Genomic DNA, 23238 nt, shown 5'->3' with positions numbered 1-23238 from the left:
CTGTGGGGAAAATGATGGCCTTTTCTCATTTTGATGTAGCTTGCTTTCTTCTTTTGTGCTGTTTTGGTTGCAGAATCCAATTATAAATAGGTCATACAAAACAGACCATTGTTTTGAACTTCTTTAGTAAACTCTGAAACTGGATTTTCCACTATTAGCTAGCTTTGCTCTAAGGTAGATAAACAGGACCTGAATGGGCTCTTCCTAGTATTAGTTATTGTTTACGCTAACAAAAGCGTCACCTTCAACTCACATGAATCTCACTTCACCTCTTCTATATTTTCAGACATGCAATGAATAAAGATTACTTATAAAAATGTTTAATCAAGTATCAAGAAACAGAGACCAACAGTTAGGCGCGAAAGTTTTAGCAGTTGCTACTAAAAGGAAAAGCTATGAAACTACCACATGTTGTGTAACATCTTGGTGATTGTTATCGCTTTTAAACAGAACTTCTATTTCTCTATTAGAAAAATCCCCCATGAGACCTGTAGCTGATGCTGTGTATGACTTCCTCCTTCGCTATTTCATAAGGTTCTGTTTAATTGTCCTTTCACTGTCACAGAAATTAAAGCAGTTTCATTTCCTATTGATCAGATGCACTGTGACAGCTGCAAGCCCAGACACTGACAAAACCAAAGAGCAAGGAGACTAAACAAATAAAAGCTTTGAGCAGACGTGCGTATTACATTAATCAAGATATTCATAAATCATGACTGGTGGGACTGAGTGGAACTGTCATTTGTTAACATTTGGCACAGTGCGGACAGACAGTTGACAGTCAAGTCTACTGCATTCATATAATCCTCAGATCCCTGTAGAACATAAGAACTGGCGCGCTCCAGTCCAGATGTGCGTGGACACCCACACGCGCAGGCAGCTGCGTCTCTCATTGAACTAGCGTTGGGAAGTCCGATTCAGTTGAGCGAATCGATTCGTTCGGACATTCAGTTTCATTAAACAGGTTCTAAGAACGAATCACAATGAGCTTTATTGCCAAGTGTGCTCACGTACACAAGATAACTTTTTTATTTATTTATTTTATTTTTTTAGGAGAAACAAGCAAGCAAGTGCACACAGAACATTACAGTGAGACAGATTATAAAACAAGGTAAGAGTATAAATAGACGTAGGCTACAAAAAAATAGGACATATAACATAGAATGGCATATGTACATGTGCAAGGTAGGGGTATGTACAATTATTTAATTAAATATGAGTGTTCACAACCAAGTCACCACTCAAAAGTGCTCTTAGAAGTGCCGTGCGACATTTACGTTCATTTATTGTAGTAAAATAGATGTTTATATCAGTGTTTCCACTGTTAGGTTATATATTGCGTCAAATGTTGTTTATTGCTTCGAAATTAGGTTATTAATAACAACATGATTGTTAAGAATATCATTAACACTAGTTTTGAAAGTAATTTAATGAATAATATTACTAATATTAATTGTTGCCTTTTGTTAACAACATTGCTCTCATGTTACAGTTTTACTCCTAAACAAAGTAATTACTTTCAGTTGGGTAATCTACCAAAGCTTTGAGAATCGGTTCAAACGAGTCATTATTCAAATGAACGATTTGCTCGCGAATCGGACATCATTACAGCGAGCCAGAGAGGAGCAAAACATGGCGTCCTCGAATAATCCGCGAAAATTCAGCGAAAAGATCGCGTTGCACAACCAGAAGCAAGCGGAAGAGACAGCAGCGTTCGAGGAGGTGATGAAAGACCTGAGTATCACTCGGGCGGCCCGTGTAAGTGTCTGTTTTTTTTTTTTTCCTGTTATGACAGCGTTCATTAGCAGACCGAGGTGCGGGGCACAGTTTGTGTTGATAAGACACGCACTGAACCCGCCTGTCGAGACGTAAACAATAACAAACGCCCCTCTCTAGTGTGCGTTTATGTCTAGCATTCGTTAACCGAAAGCCTTCTTTTGGACGTCGTTGAGATATTTTGATCATAAACACACAGTCACGACGATGAGGCCTTATTAAAGTTGTCATGCTCACAGCTGCAGTGTGAATGGGTTGAGCATGTGTGTCTGACAGCCCACATTAGAGTCTCTCGCAATTGTAGCTGGACTGTCATCAAGGCCATATCCAGTGCTGTGTCTCTTAAACGCGTTTGTAATGGACAATTTAGCATATAAATATGAATTTCAGATGCCATTCTTTACTGAAGGTTTAAGCCTGGATGTTTGAATGGGTGTTTATGTACAAGCGTGTGTGCTGAATTATTTATTCACTCAGCATTCTTTGCTATGCCTTGTTTTCCGATGCACTTATTCCCAAAACAATGGCTCCAGCAAACATGTGATGTTTGCCTTTGGCACTTCACTTGCATCCCACCCAGGATATACACTAATGCCGCCAAGCGTGTTGTGATTCTAACAGTTTTTGTTTTTGCGTTCTTGGTGTTGCTGTTTAATCTCATTTGTGTACTGATTTTTTTTAACGGCCAATGCATTATTTCAGAGAAAATGGATCATGCTAAACTAAGTCCATGCCTGTTTGAACTCGTCATTACTACCATAAATAACATGTATGGTTTGATACCATGCATGAAAAAATACAGCTTCAATGGAGTGTTTCAGGCACCAATTAATGACAGTTCTCTCATCATTTACTCACCCTCATGCCATCCCAGATGTGTTTGACTTTCTTTCATCTGCTGAACAAAAACTAATATTTTTAGAAGAATATCTCAACTCTGTAGGTCCACACAATACAAATGAATGGTGACCAAAACATTGAAGCTCCAAAAAGCACATAAAGGTAATCCATATTCAAAGTGGACTCAAGTGGTTTTTCTGAAGCTATCTAAGCAGTTTGGGTGAGAACAGAACACTGTAGAACTTCTTTTTCACTGTATATATTGCCATTGCAGTCTCTAGGCACGATCGTGCTCGATTACACATCTTAATGCTTGATGCATGCGCAGAGTGCTAGATGGCAGTAGAAAGAGCAAACGAGCTTGAAATCATGATCGCCAAGGAGACTGCTGATGTCAAGATATACAGTGAATAGGGAGTTATATTTTGGTTTGTTCTCACTTCTCATGCAGAACCGATTAGATCGCTTCAGAAGACATGGATTGAAACACTGGAATTATATGCTTTTATTTTATGATGCCTTTATGTGCTTTTTGGAGCATCAAAGTTTTGGTCACTTGTATTGAATGGACCTACAGAGCTGAAATATTCTTCTAAAAATCTTTGTGTTCTGCAGAAGAAAGAAAGTCATACACATCTGAGATGGCAGCAGATTCTATAATCTGTTGGAAACCAGTGAATATTTTTGCAGTTCTGTCTGGTGATGCTAGGGGTGTAGAAATTACATGCTTTGTCTTTATATGGATGGCCACCAACGACATGACTGGGGCCAGTGGAATTGTTTCCATGCCTTACCACATGCACACAAATACTTCAGGAGAAGTTTCAGGGATAGCTTACTACTAAACTAGATATTTAGCTACGACACTGTCTCACAAGTAATGCTTATTGAAATCATAAATGTTGATTACATTTGAAATTTGGGATGTTTATTTTGATGTCTCTCAGCTTTATGGGTTATTTGTTTTCTTTCTTGCAGTTACAGTTACAGAAGACACAGTATTTACAGCTTGGTCAGAACCGAGGACAGTACTATGGTGGCTCTTTGCCTAATGTCAATCAGATTGGAAACACCACCACTGACCTTTCCTTTCAGGTGAGGAGAGCTCTTACAGGTAAAACTAAGTTAATATGGGTATGCGCATGAATAGAGATGTTGAATGTTCATATACTACTATCAGTATATGTACTGAAATGTTGTTTGTGTATGTTGGCATTTGGCAGACTTTTTTTCAGAATTCAGGGTTGGACACAATTAGAACGACTCGTCACCATGGGCTGGTAGACAGGGTCTATCGAGACCGAAATCGGATGACGTCCCCTCACCGCAGACCCATCTCTGTGGACAAACATGGCCGTCAGATATCCTTTACCAGTCTAATCATGAATGCAGAGGAATAACAGGCTGAGAAATTTTGTAAGGACAGGAAAAACTGCACTGTTTTTGGTCAGTGTAGCATACAAAAAAATATACTTGTTTCCAGTTTTTACCAGTGAGTCTCAGTGTTTAGGTTTTATCTCTTTGATCATTCTTACATAACGATTTCCTTAATGTTGAGTCTCACATTGATAGCTGTCCCTATGCCTCTGTGTATCTGTCACCCCCACCTGATACAAGCTGGAGGAGGTAGAGTTTATCACAAAATTTGTTTGCACTTTGTTGAAGATCATACGTATGTACAGGACTAGCAAGCCAGATAGCTCTTTAAATTGAATGTCTATTATTGTCTTTCATAGCACCTTAAAATGAAAGAAAGTGCATGCAGAATATACTCGGAATTATTGTGTTTACTTGATGTTGTTGATTACAGTTGAAGTTAAACATTCAAATTTTGCTAGATGTCTGTTGACTCTATTACACCACTACTGCCATTTCAAATTTTCCTGCTGAGCTAGTATCTTTAAATTAAATGTTTGTTTATATCTTTTTACCATTAAACACCTACACATTGTAGTACATTATAAACTTTTTACAAGTATATATTATTTTATATAATATTTTAATATATTGAATAAAATATTGTAATATTGTATACAGATCGATATATTGTCCAGGCCGATTAATCGGATGGCAGTTGGCAATTTTTGAGTAAATCATTGGCCAATAACTGTTCATTTAGCTGACTAACAGAAGTTGTAGTGTCACTGTCAAAATCTACCAATAGCTTTTTCAGTGGATTTTGAGTGGATTTTGAAGAAATATTGTGTAAATTAATTTTAAATCCACTAATTACATTAATTTAATTTCAGCAATTATTTGTACATATCGTTTACTATCATTAAATTGTAAATGATATACATATAAGATAATTATATCAGCCACCCAGAGATGAGTAAAAAATTCAAGAAGCATTTGTATTCAAACATTTCAATGGATAGTTCACTCATCATTTACTCGCCCACATGCCATCCCAGATGTGTATGACTTTCTTCTGCTGGACACAAACAAAGATTTTTAAAAGAATATTTCAGCTCTGTTGGTCCTCACAATGCAAGTGAATGGTGACCAGAACTTTGAAGGTCCAAAAGGCAGTATAAAAGTAGTCCATAAGACTCCAGTGGTTAAATCCATGTCTTCTGAAGCAATATGATAGGTGTGGGTGAGAAACAGATCAATATTTATGTCCTTTTTTAACTGTAAATATACACTTTCACATTCTAGTGTGGAAGTGACTGTCACTTTCACATTCATCCACCTACTGGTTGAGGCTGGTCAAAGGTGGAAATTGATAGTAAAAAAGGACTTAAATATTATCTGTTTCTCACCCACACCAATCATATTGCTTCAGAAGATATGGATTTAACCACTGGAGTCTTATGGATTATTTTATGCCTCCTCTATGTCATTTTTGGACCTAAGTTCTGGTCACCATTCACTTGCATTGTGAGGACCAACAGAGCTGAGATATTCTTCTAAAAATCTTCATTTGTGTTCTGCAAAAGAAAGTAAGTCATGCACACTGGAGATGGCATGTGGATGAGTAAATGATGAGAGAATTTTCATTTTTGGGCAAACTATCCCTTTAAGCTCATTAGCTGTTAACTGGGTCTTTCATTTGCTTAATATGGTTTCTTTGGGCTTGTTCTGTAGGACCAACTCAGATTCTGCCCTGCACCAGAGCACTTTGAACCAAAACCCACAAGATGCATTTACAGGAGGATCTCAAGAATCGCAGCTAAAACAAGGTTCATAAAATATTTGAGTTTTATGTTCCCTTTCAATTTCTTGCCACATTAATACCAGAAAATACTTAATTTGTATTTATTTGATTTGGGTTTTCTTGTACTTTCAACGGAGACTCTATTAATCAGTCTTCTATGTCAATTAAAAGGTTTAAGTAAACTCTAACCTGTAGAATTTTCCCCACACGTGTTCCACTGTATGCTTTCGTCCCTCTCTATGTACTAGTTCTTCTTCTTACTATGCCAGGAACAGGGGAATCAGAAAGTGACATGGACAAAGAAGGTCAAAAACAGATATGGGAACATAAAAAGGTACATTTTAAAATATATTGCTTTACTATTGTTTTCATGTGTTCTTTTGTTGACTTTTTATGTTTGTTTGTTTTTTTTCATAGAATACTTCATCAAGACCCAAGTCAAACAAAATACCAGGAATCAGGTAAGTTTGGTTTCATTAGATGTTTTTCAGGTTTTCTTTATGCAAACTCGGCATAAAGTAGATGGTAGGTGAATGGACTGGCCATGCAGCACCTTTCTACTGATGGTTGCAAAGGCAATGTTCATCAAAGCAAACTATTATCCCTCTCTCTGTCAACCTAATAACCATCTGGACATTGCCAATCCTTTATAACGGTGTTATTTTTATCAGATCATAAAAAGTACTGACTGTGTTTTGTCATGTTGGTAAAATACTCTTGATAGCAGTTAACTTAAGGCTTTTCTGTATATGGAGATAATTAAGTAGGCGGCATACTGTAAACTACGATCTGCAGTGTTTACAAAGGGCTTTTTTCTGTTGAGCCATACCAAATTACATGGTTACTTCTAACATCCCTCATGTCTCATCCCCAGCATATTTCCATCTCCAGATCAGGAAATGACTGCATCTTTAATCCCAGCGACACACAACACAGGCGGCTCTCTGCCAGACCTCACTAACATCCAGATCCCCCCTCCTCTCCCCACACCTCTGGACCCTGATGACTCTTCCTCCTCTCTCAGTGCCTCCAACAGCACTAGCAATCTGGCCAACACTCACATGGGCCTCACTTCTGCCAGCCAAGGTAATTCACACACCCATACACAATGATATACACTCCATGTGAATGTAAAGATGTCCTATGTTTTTTAAAGCGCTATTAAATGCTGTTGTGGTTGCAGACATCTGATTACAAAGGTTAACCTTTGGATTTTTGGACATTTGTGGGCAAGATGAGCCCATGCATACAGTGAGGTCCAAAAGTCTGAAACTACAAGTTAATTTGACATGAACAAATCAACATGAATTTGAGAATTTATAGTATTTGGTATGTTCACTTTTGCTTTATAGACAACATGTATTTGAGCTGACTCAGCTTTTTATTTTTATTTTTTTTGCGCTGTGCATAACCTAATGATTTACGTTATTCCAGCAAGATTTGAGAATGTTCCCTTTTGTGCAGAGGCGTTTCACATGATCAATGTCACAAATGTGCTTATTCTGTCAAGTGACCTAGTAATAGTGCAGAATTTTAAAAATTTCTTTTTTTATCTTACGTTATACATTTTCTATTGTTAAAATCCTAAAACGTTGTCTATTTTCAGGCTTAAATGGCCCTCTTTCCACCTTGTATTGAGAAGCTTTTAGTGATTCAATCACAAGTGGTCAGCTGAGACGTATTGCTGTTCACACCTGGTATTAGCATGCGTCTCATGCGTCTCCTGTGACCATTTGTGATCAAATTTCGATGGGAGAGTCTCTTATTTCATGATGAAATGCATCAATCACTATGTCATTGTGTTACTGCATGATAGTTAAATAGCAAAAAAGTAATAAAAGACAAAAAGTGCAAGAAAACCCTGCATCTGAAAATAAAATGCATCTGAAATATGATCTAGGCACAAATGCAACATTTCTACTTTATATAAGTAGAGTACCTGTATTAACCTGAGTTTCAGATGTGTGTGTTTGACATTTGTCTCCTTTTGTTGATATCTGACACACTGAAGAATATCCATGAAGTTCTCATGCTTGTGTATGTATCTGCTTTTTCAAATTTTCAGATCAGACGGTTATTTCCTTTTTAAAGGCGCAAATAACCAACTTGATTACAAAATATTTTGGACCCCGTTTCCACCTGAATTTTGGGCTGACCACTTGTGAACAGACCACCAAAAACACATCTTAATACCAGGTGGAAACAGGCTCAATTAAATTTTGAATTTCACATTTTTAGTGTGGTCTCACACTTTTTGACCAGTTTAGATACCAGCTTATCTGGGTAAAACCATTAAATAACACTGATAATTAAACAAATGCATTTTTTGCAGTGTGGAGGACGTTTTGAGTTCTGAAACTTACAGTTAGTTTTTATAGTACAATGACCTCTTATGTCACAAGATCAAGGTAAATTTGATTCCTCATGTCATGATCCCTTTAAAACCGACTTGGAGCATACCAAAAGTAATTTTCACACTGACTTTGAAAATCATTAGGTTACAATTTAATTAGCATCTGAAGAGCTTCTCCGTAATGTGAGTTCTAAATGCCTTGTCTTATCAGGTATGACATCAGCACAGCCTACAGTGACAGGGAGTGTTCAACGCCGGCATGAGAATGTGGTTCCTCTGATTCTGAACACTGACTCCCAGCAGCATCAGAGTCTTCAGCAGCTGTCGCCCACCCTCTCTCCTCCACTCTCTCTAGCACAGGTAACTGCTCTCAGACCTCCAACTGAAAGTCTGTAAGGACTAATTTGAGGTGTTATTACAGAAGGCACATGGAGTTCTTCCTCTTCGTTCCAGGAGGAATTGTGAAGGAACATATATTGTCACCTGCCTTGCAGGTGTGACTGATAAATTTACATTTTCATATACATTTATTCATTTGGCAGACGCTTTATCCAAAGCGACTTACAGAAGAGGAAAACACAAGTGAATCATCTTAAGGAGACAGTGGTATGAAAAGTGCCATATTACAAAGTTTCATTAGCATCAGAATAGTATTCAAAACCGATTAAAGCGCAATAATTTTTTTTAAGTGACTGGTTAAGTGCTTATGGAAAAGATGTGTTTTTAGTAATTTTTTGAAGACAGAGAGTGAGTCAGCTTCACGGATGGAGTTGGGAAGGTCATTCCACCAACGTGGTATGATGAAGCTGAAAGTCCGGGAAAGTGTTTTGGTGCCTCTTTGTGTTGGTATATCAAGGTGACGTTCCTTAGCCGACCGCAGGCTTCTAGTGGGTGCGTAGCTCTGCAGAAATGATTTTAGGTATGCTGGAGCAGACCCAGTGACTGTTCTGTATGCCAGCATCAGAGCCTAGAAATTGATACGTACATCAACCGGCAGCCAGTGGAGAGAGACAAGTAGTGGTGTAACATGCACTCTCTTTGGTTCATTAAAGACCAGACGTGCTGCTGCATTCTGGATCATTTGCAGGGGTCTAATTGCACATGCAGGGAGGCCTGCAATGAGAGTGTTACAGTAGTCCAATCTAGTTATGACAAGTGACTGAACAAGCAGTTGTGTGGCATGTTCAGAGAGGAAGGGTCTTCCTGATATTGTAGTGTAAATCTACATGATCTTGCGGTCTTTGAGATTTAGTTTATCGATGGTTACCCCTAGATTTCTGACCGTTTTGGAAGGCGTTACTGTAGTTGCACCCAGCTGCATGGTGATGTTGTGTTCAACAGCAGGGTTGGCTGGAAAGACAAGGAGTTCGGTCTTGGCTTGGTTGAGTTGCAGGTGGTGTTCCTTCATCCAGGCAGAGATGTCTGCCAGGCGGGCAGAGATTCGAGCAGTCACTGTGGTGTCGTTGGGCTGGAAAGACAAGTAGAGTTGCGTGTCATCAGCATAGCAGTGGTAAGAGAAACCATGTGCCTGAATGATTGGTCCCAGTGATAGTGTGTATATAGAGAAGAAGAGTGGCCCAAGCACTGAGCCCTGAGGTACCCCAGTAAGTAGCTGATGTGGCTTGGATACCTCACCACTCCAGCTACCTTGAAGGACCTACCTGAGAGAGAGGAATTAAACCAGTCAAGCACAGTTCCTGTGATGCCCAGTGAAGAGAGGGTGGAGAGTAAGATCTGATGGTTGACTGTGTCAAAGGCTGCAGAAAGGTCCAGCAGAATCAGGATGGATGACCTGGATTCAGCTTTCGCCTGTCTCGGTGACTCTGTGATAGACAGCAGGGCAGTCTCGGTGGAGTGTCCACTTTTGAAGCCTGACTGATTGTCATCCAGCAGCTTGTTCTGTGAGAGATGGGCAGATATTTGATTGAAAACTTCCCTTTCAAGTGTTTTTGCTATGAATGGTATGAGAGAGACTGGTCTGTAGTGTTGTATTTGTGTGGGGTTAAGTGCGGGTTTCTTCAGCAGCGGGGTTACTTGAGCCTGCTTAAATGTATTGGGAAAAGTGCCTGTAAGTAGAGACGTGTTAATTATGTGTGTGAGTGCAGGTAGGATGGATGGAGAGATGGCCTGGAGAAGGTGAGAAGGAATGGGGTCAAAGGAACAGGTGGTGGGGTGGTTGGAGAGGAGGAGTTTAGAGGCCTCCGTGTCAGTCAGAGGAGAGAACATAGAGACAGAAGAGTTGCATACAGGAGACAGTTGTTTGACAGGGTGTGGTGCTAAGAATGTATTGCTGATGGTTGTAACCTTATTAGTAAAAAATGTGGTGAAGACATCTGCTGTCAGTGATGTGTCAGGTGGTGAAGGGGGAGGGCAGAGAAGTGTGTTGAATGTTCTAAACAAGCTGCGAGTGTCTGTGGTGCTGTTGATCTTGTTCTGGTAATAGGAGGTTTTTGCAGATTTAACGTTATCTGAAAAAGTTGCAAGCAGAGACTGATACTTGCCTAGATCTGATGGATCTTTAGATTTCCGCCATCTCCTCTCAGCTGCCCTGAGGTCAGTCCGATGTTCATGAAGGACATCAGACAGCCAGGGGGTAGGTGGTGTAGTACATGCTGGGCTAGAGGAGAGAGGACAGATGTTGTCTAGACAGGTTGTTAAAGTAGAGCTTAGTGTGTCTGTGGCAGTGTTTACATCAAGCATGGAAAATACATTTAGTGTGGGAAGAGAGGTAGAGACAGCAGTGGAAAGGCGAGAGGGTGAAAGAGAACCAAAGGTGGAGTCTGTTTTAATGTAGATGGGAGAGTCATGTTGAATTGAACAAAGTAGTGATCAGAGACATGTAACGGAATAACAAGAATGTTTGAGTTGGTACAGTTATGTGTAAAAATGAGGTCCAGCTGGTTGCCCGATCTGTGAGTTGCTGTGGTGTGTAGTCTTTCCAAGTCAAATGAGGCCAGAAGAGTATTCAGTTCAGTGGCCTGGGGCTTGTCTTGGTGTATGTTGAAATCACCAAGAACCACAAGTGGCCTACCATCCTCCGGCAAGGAGGACAGCAGGACATCCAACTCCTGAAAGTTTGTCAGCTGACCTGGAGGGTGATAGATAACAACAACAACATGTATTTTTGTGGGTTGCATTGTAGTAATAGCATGAAATTCAAAAGTAGTATTGTTACATAGTGAAGAGTGTGGTGAAAAAGTCCAGTTGTTATGAATGAGCAAACCTGTTCCCCCACCCCTACCGGTGTGTCGAGGTGTGTGAGAGAAGTTGTTGGAGAGAGCAGCAGGTGTTGCTGTATCCTCTGGATGTATCGATGTTTCCGTCAGTGCCAGGTTGCTGAGGGTGGGTTGTGTGGCAAAGGCTGGAATGAAGTCAGCTTTGTTCACAGCTGACTGGCAGTTCCAGAGTCCCACTGAGAAAGAGAGTGGAGCAGGTGCTGAAGTGCAAAGTGGCTGTAGGTTGTGTGGGTTGCGTTTGGATAAATGAGAAGTAAAAGGATGCTGGAATGTAATTTTGCTCATTCAATTCACACCAACTTGAATTCTGCCTGCACTGTTGAGTAGGTCTGCAATTACCCTCATTGATCCAGCAAGGTTCCCATGGAGTTTCTGGAAATTTCAGGGAATTGCTCTTTGTTGGTGCTTGTGCAGAGGAAAACTTGCCCGCAAGTTGAAAAAAATCAGTCTGTCTGTTAAAGGGATAGTTCACCCAAAGCTGAAAATGTTCTCATCATTTACTTACCCTCAAGCCAACCCAGATGTGCATGACTTTCTTCTGCAGAACACAAATTATGATTTTTAGAAGAATATCTCAGCTCTGTAGTTCCATACAACTCCAGTGTTTTAATCCAATTTTTTTTAGAAGTGATATGATGGGTGTGGGTGAGAAACAGATCAATATTTAAGTAATTTTTTGCTTGAAATTCTTCTCCCTGCCCAGTAGTGGGCGATATGCATGAAGAATGTGAATCGCCAAAAACACACGAAGGTAAAAGTGATCTGTTTCTCACCCACACCTATCATATCGCTTCTGAAGATATAGATTTAATCACTGTCTTGTGTGATTTTTGGAGCTTAAAAATGTTGGCACCCATTCACTTATATTGTATGGACCAAAAGAGCTGAAATATTCTTCTAAAAATCTTCATTTGAGTTCAGCAGATGAAAGAAAGTCATGCACATCTACGATGGCAAAAGGGTGAGTAAATGATACGTAATGATAAATGAAGAGAATTTTCATTTTTGGGTGAACTATTCCTTTTGGGGTCTTACTGGAGACATGTGTACACTAGAAAATGTAGTCGTTTAAAACCATTAATTCCAAATATTGGTTCCCGGAATGAACAGAATAGGTCATGGAAAAGTAATGAAAATTAATTTGTCAAAAAGTGTAGGAACCCTGTCTAGCAGGTTTGGAATAATAAACTCACTCAGATACTGAAAGACTGTCTCTATCTTGATCCATGTTAAATAGGCGGAGACAATAGATGCCATGATGCTGGAGCAGCAGTTGGCTCAGTATGCTTTCTTCAGTCAGCCATCCACGCAGACACAGGGGGTCAGTAGACTTCCTCAGCTCCAGCAGAACACTCAGCTGCCACCTGTCTCTGGAAGCCAGACACAGACCTCTGTGGGCATTGATATTAACACGGTAAGATCACATCTCTATCTGTAGATCCTTAGGTCTCCAGTGGCTTTCTAGAACTCTGTCATGTAGGTCTGTCCGAAAGATTGTGAACCGATAAAATCATTTTTATAAAGATAATGATCTTAAAATGAGTTTCAACAGCAGTGTTTATGGTGCCTAATAAATAAGACGCTTACTCTTTTCAGTTCTCGACTTGTTCTTTTTAACATTTTTCTTAGTCTTGACAATACCCTAATGAAGAGACCTGGATATTGGTACTATCAAGTAAAGCAGGAAAAAAAATATTTTCTTTATTAATAAAGTCAATGTCTTGATTAAAGTGTGCTGGCTGCAAAATTTTGACTACATAGTTAAGTAATAAAAGACTAAATTTTGTAACTGTTGTTTGAGAGGCCTTGTAACCTGAGTCTCCAACGATACATGACGGTTGCCTTTCAGAGGTCCCCTACAGGGGCTCTGTTGGTCTAACTTGGTGTTGTCCCATGTAGGCTGCTTCCCTCCAGCAGTACCGCTGTAGGGTGGGGTCTTCAGCCAATCAGTCTCCGACTTCTCCTGTCTCCAATCAAGGCTTCTCTCCAGGGGGCTCGCCTCAAGTAAGGGCGAATCCAGCAGCTGCTGCTTCCTCCCTGTAGTTTGTTTTGTTTGGAGCCGATTTGGAGCCTGTGCTATTAGCCGCTATGTGTGTCCTAGTCCAGTCGTGTCTACCAGTCTCTCTGATCCCAGCTGCTTCACCATGTGTCTGAGCACCACCTTAGTCTTTTGTGTATCATTCTGAGTAGCGATATAATTGTAATGTACGCCATACTCTCCGTGAAATTACCATTCCTGTTACACATCCTCTCACTGAACCATGTGCATATTATGCAACTTTTTTGATTGTCAGTTTGAAGCTTGGAACATAATTGTAATCCTTCGAAATGTTAAAGGGATAGTTCACCCAAAAATGAAAATTCTCATCATTTACTCACCCTCATGCCATTCCAGATGTGTATGACCTTCTTCTGCTGAACACAAACAAAGAAAATCTCTGTAGGTCCATACAGTACAATGCAAGTGAATGGTGATCAGACCTTTTGTAGCTCCAAAAAGCACACAAAGGTAACCTAAAAGTAATCCACAACAGTAATTAAATCCATGTCTTCAGAAGTGATATGATAAGTGTGGGTGAGAAACAGAGTAAAAAAAGGACTTAAATATTGTTCTGTTTCTCACCCACACCTATTAAATTGCTTCTGAAGATATGGATTTAAACACTGGAGTCATTTGGATTACTTTTATTTTTCCTTTATGTGATTTTTGGAGCTTCAAATGTCTGGCCACCATTCATTTGCAATGTATGGACCTATAGAGCTGCGATATTCTCCCAAAATCTTCATTTGTGTTCTGCAAAAGAAAGAAAGGCATACACATCTGGGATGGCATGAGTAAATGATGAGAGAATTTTCATTTTTGGGTGAATATCCCTTTAAAAATGATTGTAAGAAAATGTGAGTGAATTACAGATTGGCTGAAAACTAATATTCATATAATAGACATTTGTGTACTTGCAAGTTGATATTATCACATGATGTTTCTAGAAGTCTTTCAATCATTTGAAAATCTGAAAAGCTGGATCAAATCCCTCTCACTGATGTGATAGATGTGACATGTTTTCTTAAACATTCACAGATTTTTGCTTTGTAAGCTTTAGTTGGAAGCCAGATGGAATGCACCAACGTTTATTTTTGTGATTTATTTTTGTTTCCTATTTGTTGTGTTATGTTCAGGAAGAGATATTTAGTTGATCTCTTCTAAATATTAGAAATTTGCTGTGCTCTCTTCTGGTAACAGCCTCTACAAAAGATCAGCAATGATGAACACAGGACTGCAGTGATGTGCAATTTGTGATTTGAGATTGTTTGATCATCTGTTCATATATGCTTTATGAAATTTCAACAAGATGTTGAATTTCTATACAGTATGCTTGCAGCCTGCGACATGTTATGCCTTCACATCAAACATGGTTAAACACAAGTGGTGTTGTCATTTTTCTTGCATCATGAATTGTGACACAAAACTTGACTTTGTGAAATGTGTAGTCTACATGGGGATTAATATCCTCTCATGGGCTTAGTATGTTGTTTTAAGGCCTTTGTGAAAGTAGTAATTTCTCTACTGATTATCATTAGCCTCATCATGAATGGTTCTTTCTAATATGTTCTTGATTTAGCACTCCTCCATTCTCGGAAGTGTCTTTGCTGATGCCTTTTATGACCAGCAGCTTTCTCCTCGGCAGAGCAGTGCTTTGTCTCAGCAGGTAAGAACACTATACCCTGTGTAAAAAAAACAAAAAAAAAACAACTTAAGTACCTTAACTGTTACAGCCCGTTCAGAAGTTTTTGTGGCCAGAGATCACGTATAATCGTAAAGTTTAAGTGTAGTTCTAGGAACACCCCAACCCCTATTATGTGATTCATTTAGAGATTAGAAGGCAGAACAGGTCCAGGAAGAATTTTCTCCTTGCCCCTAACATGTGGCAGCCACTAGATGGCAGCTGAAAGCTTTTAGAGAAACCAGCATAAGAGTCCTAAAGACTTTGCTCTTAATTAAATAATACTTTAATGGTTGGCCTTTAAAATATGGAGCTGTGGTACAGTGGGAAGCGCACGCGCATATGACAGAAAAGATTTTAAGATTTACGCATTTCAAATTTATAACAAATTTCCATCTAAATTAATTGAGTAATATTTAATAAAATAATTAAAAAAATAATTGTAGCAATGTAATTTTGTTAAACATTACACACTTCAATTTGAAGGAATTTTGTTATTAAATAAAAATGTGCAAGTCTTAAAAATAGGCTGAAATTAGTGTAGCTTTAAATTCGACCTGGATCCCATTCCCCTACTTTCTCCCTCTGCTTTCTTATTTACTCTTATGTCCTATACAAGAGTAGTGCACAGTCACGGAAAACTAGGTATTAGGTTCTAAAATATTTCATAGGCTAGAAATTGCTCTTGGTGCATGCAATATCTATAAAATGAATTAGAAAAATCCTTATAATCAAAGTAATTTGGTCAAATGTGTGTGAGAACTGCACACAACAAAGGCAAAAAGCCTGTCAATAAATAATAATTAAAATATAATGACTAATGTTTTGTAAATAATTCAGAAATACTATTGTCTTAATGAAATGTATATTTTCTTTCATAAATGATTTGGGGGCAACTTGACTAAAGCATATTGAGATTGTGAGAACTGCTTGCTTCAGGTAACCAAGCATATAAGCTGTTCCAAGTTCAGAGTGCCAAAAAGAAAAGTATTCAGAGAGTTGGAGTGTTAGATGCAAGTTGAGAGATTCTTTTTTTTTCTTTCTTTTGCTTGTCGCTCACTTGTTTGAATGAAACAGATTCTTTCAGCGCACAGTTCTGATAGTAATTCAATTGTTGTGATTCTTTAGCTGGAGCAGTTCAACATGTTTGAGAATCCCATCAGCTCAAGCAGTCTGTACAGTGAGTGTTCCACTCTTAACTACTCTCAAGCTGCAATGCTCAACCTGACCGGGATCCACGGCAACCTGCAGGACGCGCAGCAGCTAGGCTACAGCAGCCATGGGAACATCCCCAACATCATTCTCACTGGTATTGCATCTGACCAAGTTAGATATTGCATTATATTACCTGTACCTTTGCGTATGTTAGATTTCATTTCCAGTTGCCAGTTCCAGTGCTCAGAATTTAGCATTTTGCAAAAATTAAAGATATACAAAATTCTTTTTTTTTTTTTTTTTTTTTTTAGTACTTCCCTGAAGAAGCTGCATGATAGATATTTAAGTACATTCCACAAGATAAAATAATAAATGCAATTCCCTCAAATGATCCAATCCTATCCAAAGAGTTGTCTGACTCTCTGACAGGTGATGTGAGCTTTGACGCAGATTCCCAGTTCCCCCTGGATGATTTGAAAATTGACCCACTAACACTAGACGGCTTGCACATGCTCAACGATCCTGACATGGTTCTTGCTGACCCTGCAACAGAAGACGCTTTCCGGATGGACAGGCTGTAATCTTTGGGTATATGATGTTCATTTGTCCTTATTTGAGATTGGTGTGGTTAAGTGGGAGAGAAGCTGTCATCTCTACAGCATGTCTGGGGAACACCTGACCATGTTTCTCAAAACCCTCCCTACTGGAAAGCGGGCGGACACTGACATTGCTGAGAATGTTGCCACAGTATGGTAAGCAGTGCTGCCGCATCTAACGAATCAACCTTTTGAGAAAGCAGCCCATAATTTCTTAACACTCACACCTCAGCAATTGCAGTTCCTTTAGCTCTATATGAGTGAATGCGACAACACTATGTAAGCTCCCTATCGTGTGTTCTTCCATTTCATTTACTGTATAAGATCCTCCTCCTACTCCTCTGCAGCACCAATCACATTGTTTCTGATGCCTGTCGGCTCACCTATCACTCGGTCATACATGCCTGTGTTACATGCCAGTTTTTTTTTATGACAAATATTTATTTACGCACTTTTATACATGCATATGCCACCAAAAGCATTGTTTGCCATGAGCTGTGTCTAATTTGTTTTCTTAAACAGATGTTTCTCATAAAACCAATAATGGTGAAAAAGGAGTGTTAATCCTCCCCGTTTTAAGGGCAGTATTATAGTCCTCATGCATTACATGCAACACATTTTAACTTTCCACATGAACACTTATGTACTCGAAGACAGCTATAGTTCTTCGGTATGTCTGGTCTGAACATATGATTGTAATGTTTTTTTAAATGTCTATTTTTTTTTCATACTTAAATGCAGTGGTACAGCTTAAACACTGCTAATGTGGCTAAAGATGACAGTGCTTGCACTGTGTAAGGATTGTGATCAAATTAATCTGCATCAATTGGAAATTCTAATATGATTTGTACTGTATGTGGTTGTCAACAAAAAAACACATCCACACATTTAAAGGGTAGTTCACCGAAAAATGAAATTTCTCTCATTTACTCCCCCTCATGCCATCTCAGATGTGTATGACTTTCTTCTGCAGAACACAAAGATTTTTAGAAGAACATGTCCGCTCTGTAGGTGCATACAATGCAAGTGAATGGTGATCAGACCTTTTTGTAGCTCCAAAAATCACATAAAGGAAACATAAAAGTAAGCCATAAGACTCCAGTGGTTAAATCCATATCTTCAGAAGCGATATAATAGGTGTGGGTGAGAAACAGATCAAAATTGATGTCTCTTTTTTCTTTTTCTAAATCTCCACTTCAACTTTCACTTTCACATCTGAAATATGCAGTGTATATGGTACAATCAAAATGATGCTGCAAACTTTTAGGTGAGATTTCTTTGCTTTACTTGGAAAGAAATATGAAGCCACAGTACAAGATCATAATGGTCATTTGCATATATGTATCAAAACTAGTCACTGTGATAACCAGAATCTGCCTTACACTGAGAAGATGAGTTTTTGTCAATTGAAGGTTTGTTTTCTGTTTACAGAAGAATTTGGTACTGTAAAATTTGCTGTTACTCATCACAAAAGTTGTCTTTGCACTCATACTTGTCTTCTGGTTTCTTCATGATATCATATGCCCAAAAGGGGAGGTTTACTACTCTTTTTAATTCTGTCACATTCATCTTTTCTCATATTTCCTCTGAATATTGTATACTTGTACCACTTTTGTAAGTGTGAGAATATTGTTTACAAAACCTTTTGAAAAGAACATTAATACAATCTTGATGTATAAATTAACTAACAAAATGCTAAATATAAAAAGATATTAAGAAATTGTTATCCATGTAAAATTTCACTCCATAAAAGGGGATAATCAGATTTGGAATAATATCTATGCAAAGCATAATTTAACATACAAGAACACAGACATACTAAAGAAATTGTTTAAAGAACAGTACGGCTTTTAAAGCATCTGTGGGTCTTGAGTCCGTGCAGCTGCATTTTAATTATATTGTATGGACTGCTTTGTCTATTTTCAGCAAAGAGGACAAAAGAGAAGCAGTCTGTGCATGAAAAAGTTTTTAATTCCCCATTTTGGAAAGGGATTCTTCTCGCAAGGGATCTGATTGTATCCTGTACATTTTCTGTCACAGAAGCATGACCAACATGTGCTTTGACTATTGTCATGAAGTTCATGTTAAATATTTTCAAAATGTAATAGAATTGACGGGAAGGATGTGTCAGGTAATCAGTTACTGTTATATTCCTTGACTTGACTGCCTCATTGAAAGAACATTGAAATACATTCTGAAACCAGAATGTATTTGATCACTTTATGTAGGACCAAACATATTAATGAAACTAGCATTATTTTTGTTACTGTGACATTTGTATACTTTCCATGTGTTTAGTAGTTGCCCTCTGCATTGTTGTGATCATTCCATTTCACTTGCAAGAGGCTGCATTGTACAAACGCTTATGTCTCTTTTTTTTTTTTTTTGTGTGTGTGTGCATGTCTTACCATCACGAGTATTGGTGATTATGAGCTGTGCACTTTTAATTCTGACATTTTTTCATCTTTAATTTTGTGCTTTGCATTTACGTGAACTTACTACATAATATCACTTTCTACATTTACTTGGCACTTTAACCGATATTCACTACATTTTTCATACCCCTCTGAGTGACTGTTAAGTGCACTGGGTCTATTTTCCCCCTATGTTTGGCCAACTTTGCCTTCTCTAAGACAAGTATTTTTGAAAAGGAAAAAGTATTTGTTGTCAATTTATGATTTTATACTTGGTCAACGCAAAATAGATAACTTTTTATGTAGTATTAGAAAAGTATTAAAGTTCCCCAATATTAACAATGTGTCAATGAAGGCAGGTTACTGTTCTGCATCTCAATTTACCATAGACCAGTTTCACCTTTTATTAAGTTTTCATCTGTGCATTGAGGTATATCCTTACCATGAATTGAACAAGTCCAGAGAATTTCTGGCCAAAAAATGAAAGCATGCAGAAAAGAAAAGGCTCTTAATCATTGTAAACCACAACTTGAGTATATAATGTGTACACAAAATATTTTAGCCTTTTTTTAATATTTACGCATTTCAATTTCATAACAAAATTCCTTTAAATTACACAATTCAATCTTTAATTAAATTAAACTAAAACGTATTCAAGTTTTAAGTTTGTAAAAAATTGTGCAGTTCAATTTGATGGAATTTTGTTATGAAATTGAAATGCGTAAATCTTAAAAATAGGCTATTTCTTTTTTTTTTTTTTTTTTTATGCAGCCTTCATGTACATAAATGCTACACTTATACATTTCTCTGTTTTAAAAAACAAACATTAAAGCTTAAATATCAGGAGTATGTAAAAAAAATAAAGTATTGAACAATATGGAACCGTATGTTTTTACATTATAAAATGCTTGAAGTGGATGCTAAACTGTTCAGGGGTTTCACACTCCTCTAACTCATGGTTTAAATACACATCAAATATGTGTTCATTATAAAGTGAGCTCACATTTCTAGCCAAGCTGTAAAAGAAAAATCCCTGCTGCAAATATACATTCAGTTTTGCTTTTCAGCCTCTATACACTGAACCTTATCAAAGCTTTATGAAACAATATCCTCTTAAGTCTTTGTTTTGTACTATGCACAGTAGACCTATTTGTTTCTGGCTGATGTTCTTTGATTTTTGTTTATCTTGTGTATGTGCATTTAAAATTGTATGTTTACGTACTGTAAATGTCTTCACAAGCTCAAGGTCTGTTTGCTGCAGTGTATTGTTGTAGATGTATGGTTTCTTTGCTATGGTTTCTTTATCCACTCATTTCCTAGATTTCCAAATATCTGAAAGTTTACTGTAGATTTGTTAAAGTAAAAAAAAAATTAATTCACAAGTGTCCTCAATGAAGAAAAAATAAGATATTTTACAGTATTTACAATTGAAAACTGCAACAAATGAAAGTATTAAAAATATTTCTCTAACTTCCCTGTCAAGTTTAAAACCGACTCTTGGTTCTGCAAGTAAGGAGTAAACCAAGTTAAAATGATCATTTATATTTGAAATATTAAGATCTGAATGATAGTTTGATGGTTATCCTGTGTAATATAATATCTGGGTATTAATGGAAATATATCGTATTGTAAAAACTACCTTTTTTTTTTTTTTTTTTTTTTACAATTATTGGGCTGTATTATATTCCCCTAATTTGCACTGATAAACACACCTTAAATATATTGTCCTATAAAAGCAAAACACAATAACTGTGCCAACACTAAAACTAAGAAATTCCTTTTCCTTTTATTTTCTCTTTTGTTGTTTTTGTTGTCCAGCCAAATGTTTTGAACATACACACAGTAATGCACAGATTAGACATGAATCTGAGCATAAAGTTTTGTCAGATTTGTCTGTCACAGGGCAGATCACAGTCTTAAGACTAAAACTCAGTTTTAACAAAAGGTACTGTGTTTTGCCTTTGCATGGCAGTATACAATAGTATTTTTGTGTGTTTGTTTGTTTGTTTGTTTTCCCAAACAATAACAAGTCTGGTCATTTTTAATTGTGATGCTTGTTTCATTGAGTGTGCCAATAGATTTTTATTTATTCATATCTTACCTTTTCAAAATCATTTGTGTGTGCATGTGGTGGTTGTTCTTTCTCTCTTTTTAAAAGATAAGTCCTAATCATTTTTGTTTGTTTGTTAGTTTGTTTATTTAATTAATTCCAGGAAAGTAGTTTGCATATCAATCATTTGCCAAAATGCCCAGTTCAAAGTGCAAGACAAATAAATTGTGACAAATGTGCTTGTTTACTTTTCTCTGTGATGGACAAGCCATTGGAAAAAGCCAAAGTTTGTTAATTTTACCTTTTTAAATATAATGCTTTTGAATACTTTTAGCTACAGTTATTTTCTTTAAAGATAGTGTGTAGATGCTTTTTAATTGTCATTTTACAACAGTGGCTGGCTCTCCCTAGTCTTTGTTGACCTACAGTAAAAATTCACTTAAAGATATTTTAGGAGTACCTTTAAAAAATTAAGTTATCTTGATGTAAAATATCTCCCTGACCAGCCATTTACTGCAGTAAATCCCCTCAGCCTTTAATACTGAAAAATTGCTTTATGTTTGGTGGACATTTGCTGCATGGTACTGAATATTAAAACACCCATAAATTTTGATGTGATGTCCTGCTTTTGTGCCGTTATCAAGCTCTGAGATCTCTCTGCTTATTACATTACTGAAAGTCATGCAACTGGATAGAGATATATTATTTATTTATTTTTTATTTTTTTCAAAAGTGGTTTTGAATCCTTTTTGTTTGTTTTCATTAAGTAAAACAAACAAACAAAAACAAAAAAACACTATGCTATAGTGCAAGGGAGGTGACAATGCAACCCAGTGCAGGATTGAAATGTACACACAACAAAACTCTAAAATCCTCTTACAGTATGTGCTAAAGAATGTGAACAGTCTCTATGGTTCACATCTCTACAAAGGCAGCTAATTTCTATTTTTTCAATGTAATATAATTCAGATGTTGCACATACATTTGACTGCAAACATTTTATTTTATTTTATTGGCAACAGGACATGATTATACTCACCAAATATGCAAACCTAGCTTTCAGGAACATAGCTTTGCAGCTTTGTGGTGTTTGTTTATCCGACCCTTTAAAAATGTATGGAAAATATGTTCCTCATACAAAATGTTTTCTATGAAATATATATAAAAACAAAAGAGATTATAAAACAATATGGGCTGTGTAAGTGTGCTACTTATTTAAAACAAAATGTTTCAAGCTTAAATTCCATTGTCCTTACTGTATTTTTCTGTGTGGAAGCTTAAGTCTTTGTACCTTTGCATAAATATTTGTTTATTGAATTGAATAAAAATGTAAAAAAAAGCTTATCTATTTGTCAGTGCTCTGTTTTCCCTCTATGCTCTTTGTTGTTTTACCTGTGCTTATAACTAATCCTTTTTATCCATATCTGTTGGAGTAACATTGCTTAGTGTTTAAAAAATTCACAGTGTGCTGGGGTGATTCTCCCAAAACCAGTCAAGAAAATGTCCTGGTCATATTTAAAGGATGATTTCTGGTTCCATACAAGTTAAGCTCAATCAAAAGCATTTCTGGCATAATGTTGATTACCACAAAAATGTATTTTGAATCGTCCATCCTTTTCTTTAAACAAACAAACAAACAAACATGAAAGTGAATTGGGCCATTTTTTGTAGGGTTTAAAGACAGAAATGTGAAGTTTATAATTTTCTAAAAGCACTTACATTAATCCTGTGAAAACTTGTGTATTATTTGAACTGTAAAGTGTTCTAAATTTTTGTTTTAAGGTTTACGACTTTACGTTGTCATAACAATTTGTCATTTACATAGAAAGTTTAGTAAGTGATTTTATCACACTAAAATCATGTTAACACACATGGTTAATGTCTGGTGGCTATACTTTTGAAACAGTGAGTATTTAGACATTTACGGATTGGCCCC

At 37.3% G+C, this 23238-nt stretch overlaps 1 protein-coding gene across 4 annotated transcripts; it reads left to right on the top strand.

Moving 5' to 3' along the window:
* The first annotated feature begins 1614 nt into the window (after window positions 1-1614).
* crtc1a (CREB regulated transcription coactivator 1a) lies at window positions 1615-22646 on the top strand. Of its 4 annotated transcripts, none has more exons than XM_051698255.1 (14): window positions 1615-1758; window positions 3595-3711; window positions 3840-3979; window positions 4183-4242; window positions 5707-5801; window positions 6046-6110; window positions 6194-6237; window positions 6651-6862; window positions 8341-8489; window positions 12603-12779; window positions 13265-13369; window positions 14986-15072; window positions 16216-16396; window positions 16672-22646. In XM_051698255.1, exons 1-14 carry the CDS (start codon window positions 1633-1635, stop codon window positions 16821-16823), a joined length of 1710 nt encoding a protein of 569 aa, XP_051554215.1. In that variant the 5' UTR covers window positions 1615-1632; the 3' UTR covers window positions 16824-22646. The 4 variants fall into 4 exon arrangements, with proteins under 4 accessions (XP_051554215.1, XP_051554214.1, XP_051554216.1 ...); XM_051698254.1 differs by having other exon boundaries at window positions 6025-6110; XM_051698256.1 differs by lacking the exon at window positions 13265-13369 and having other exon boundaries at window positions 6025-6110.
* The last annotated feature ends 592 nt before the right edge of the window (window positions 22647-23238 follow it).

The sequence above is a fragment of the Myxocyprinus asiaticus genome, chromosome 5 (genome assembly GCF_019703515.2).
Source record: "Myxocyprinus asiaticus isolate MX2 ecotype Aquarium Trade chromosome 5, UBuf_Myxa_2, whole genome shotgun sequence".
Lineage (NCBI taxonomy): Eukaryota > Metazoa > Chordata > Actinopteri > Cypriniformes > Catostomidae > Myxocyprinus > Myxocyprinus asiaticus.
This window is presented reverse-complemented; position numbering and strand designations above follow the sequence as displayed.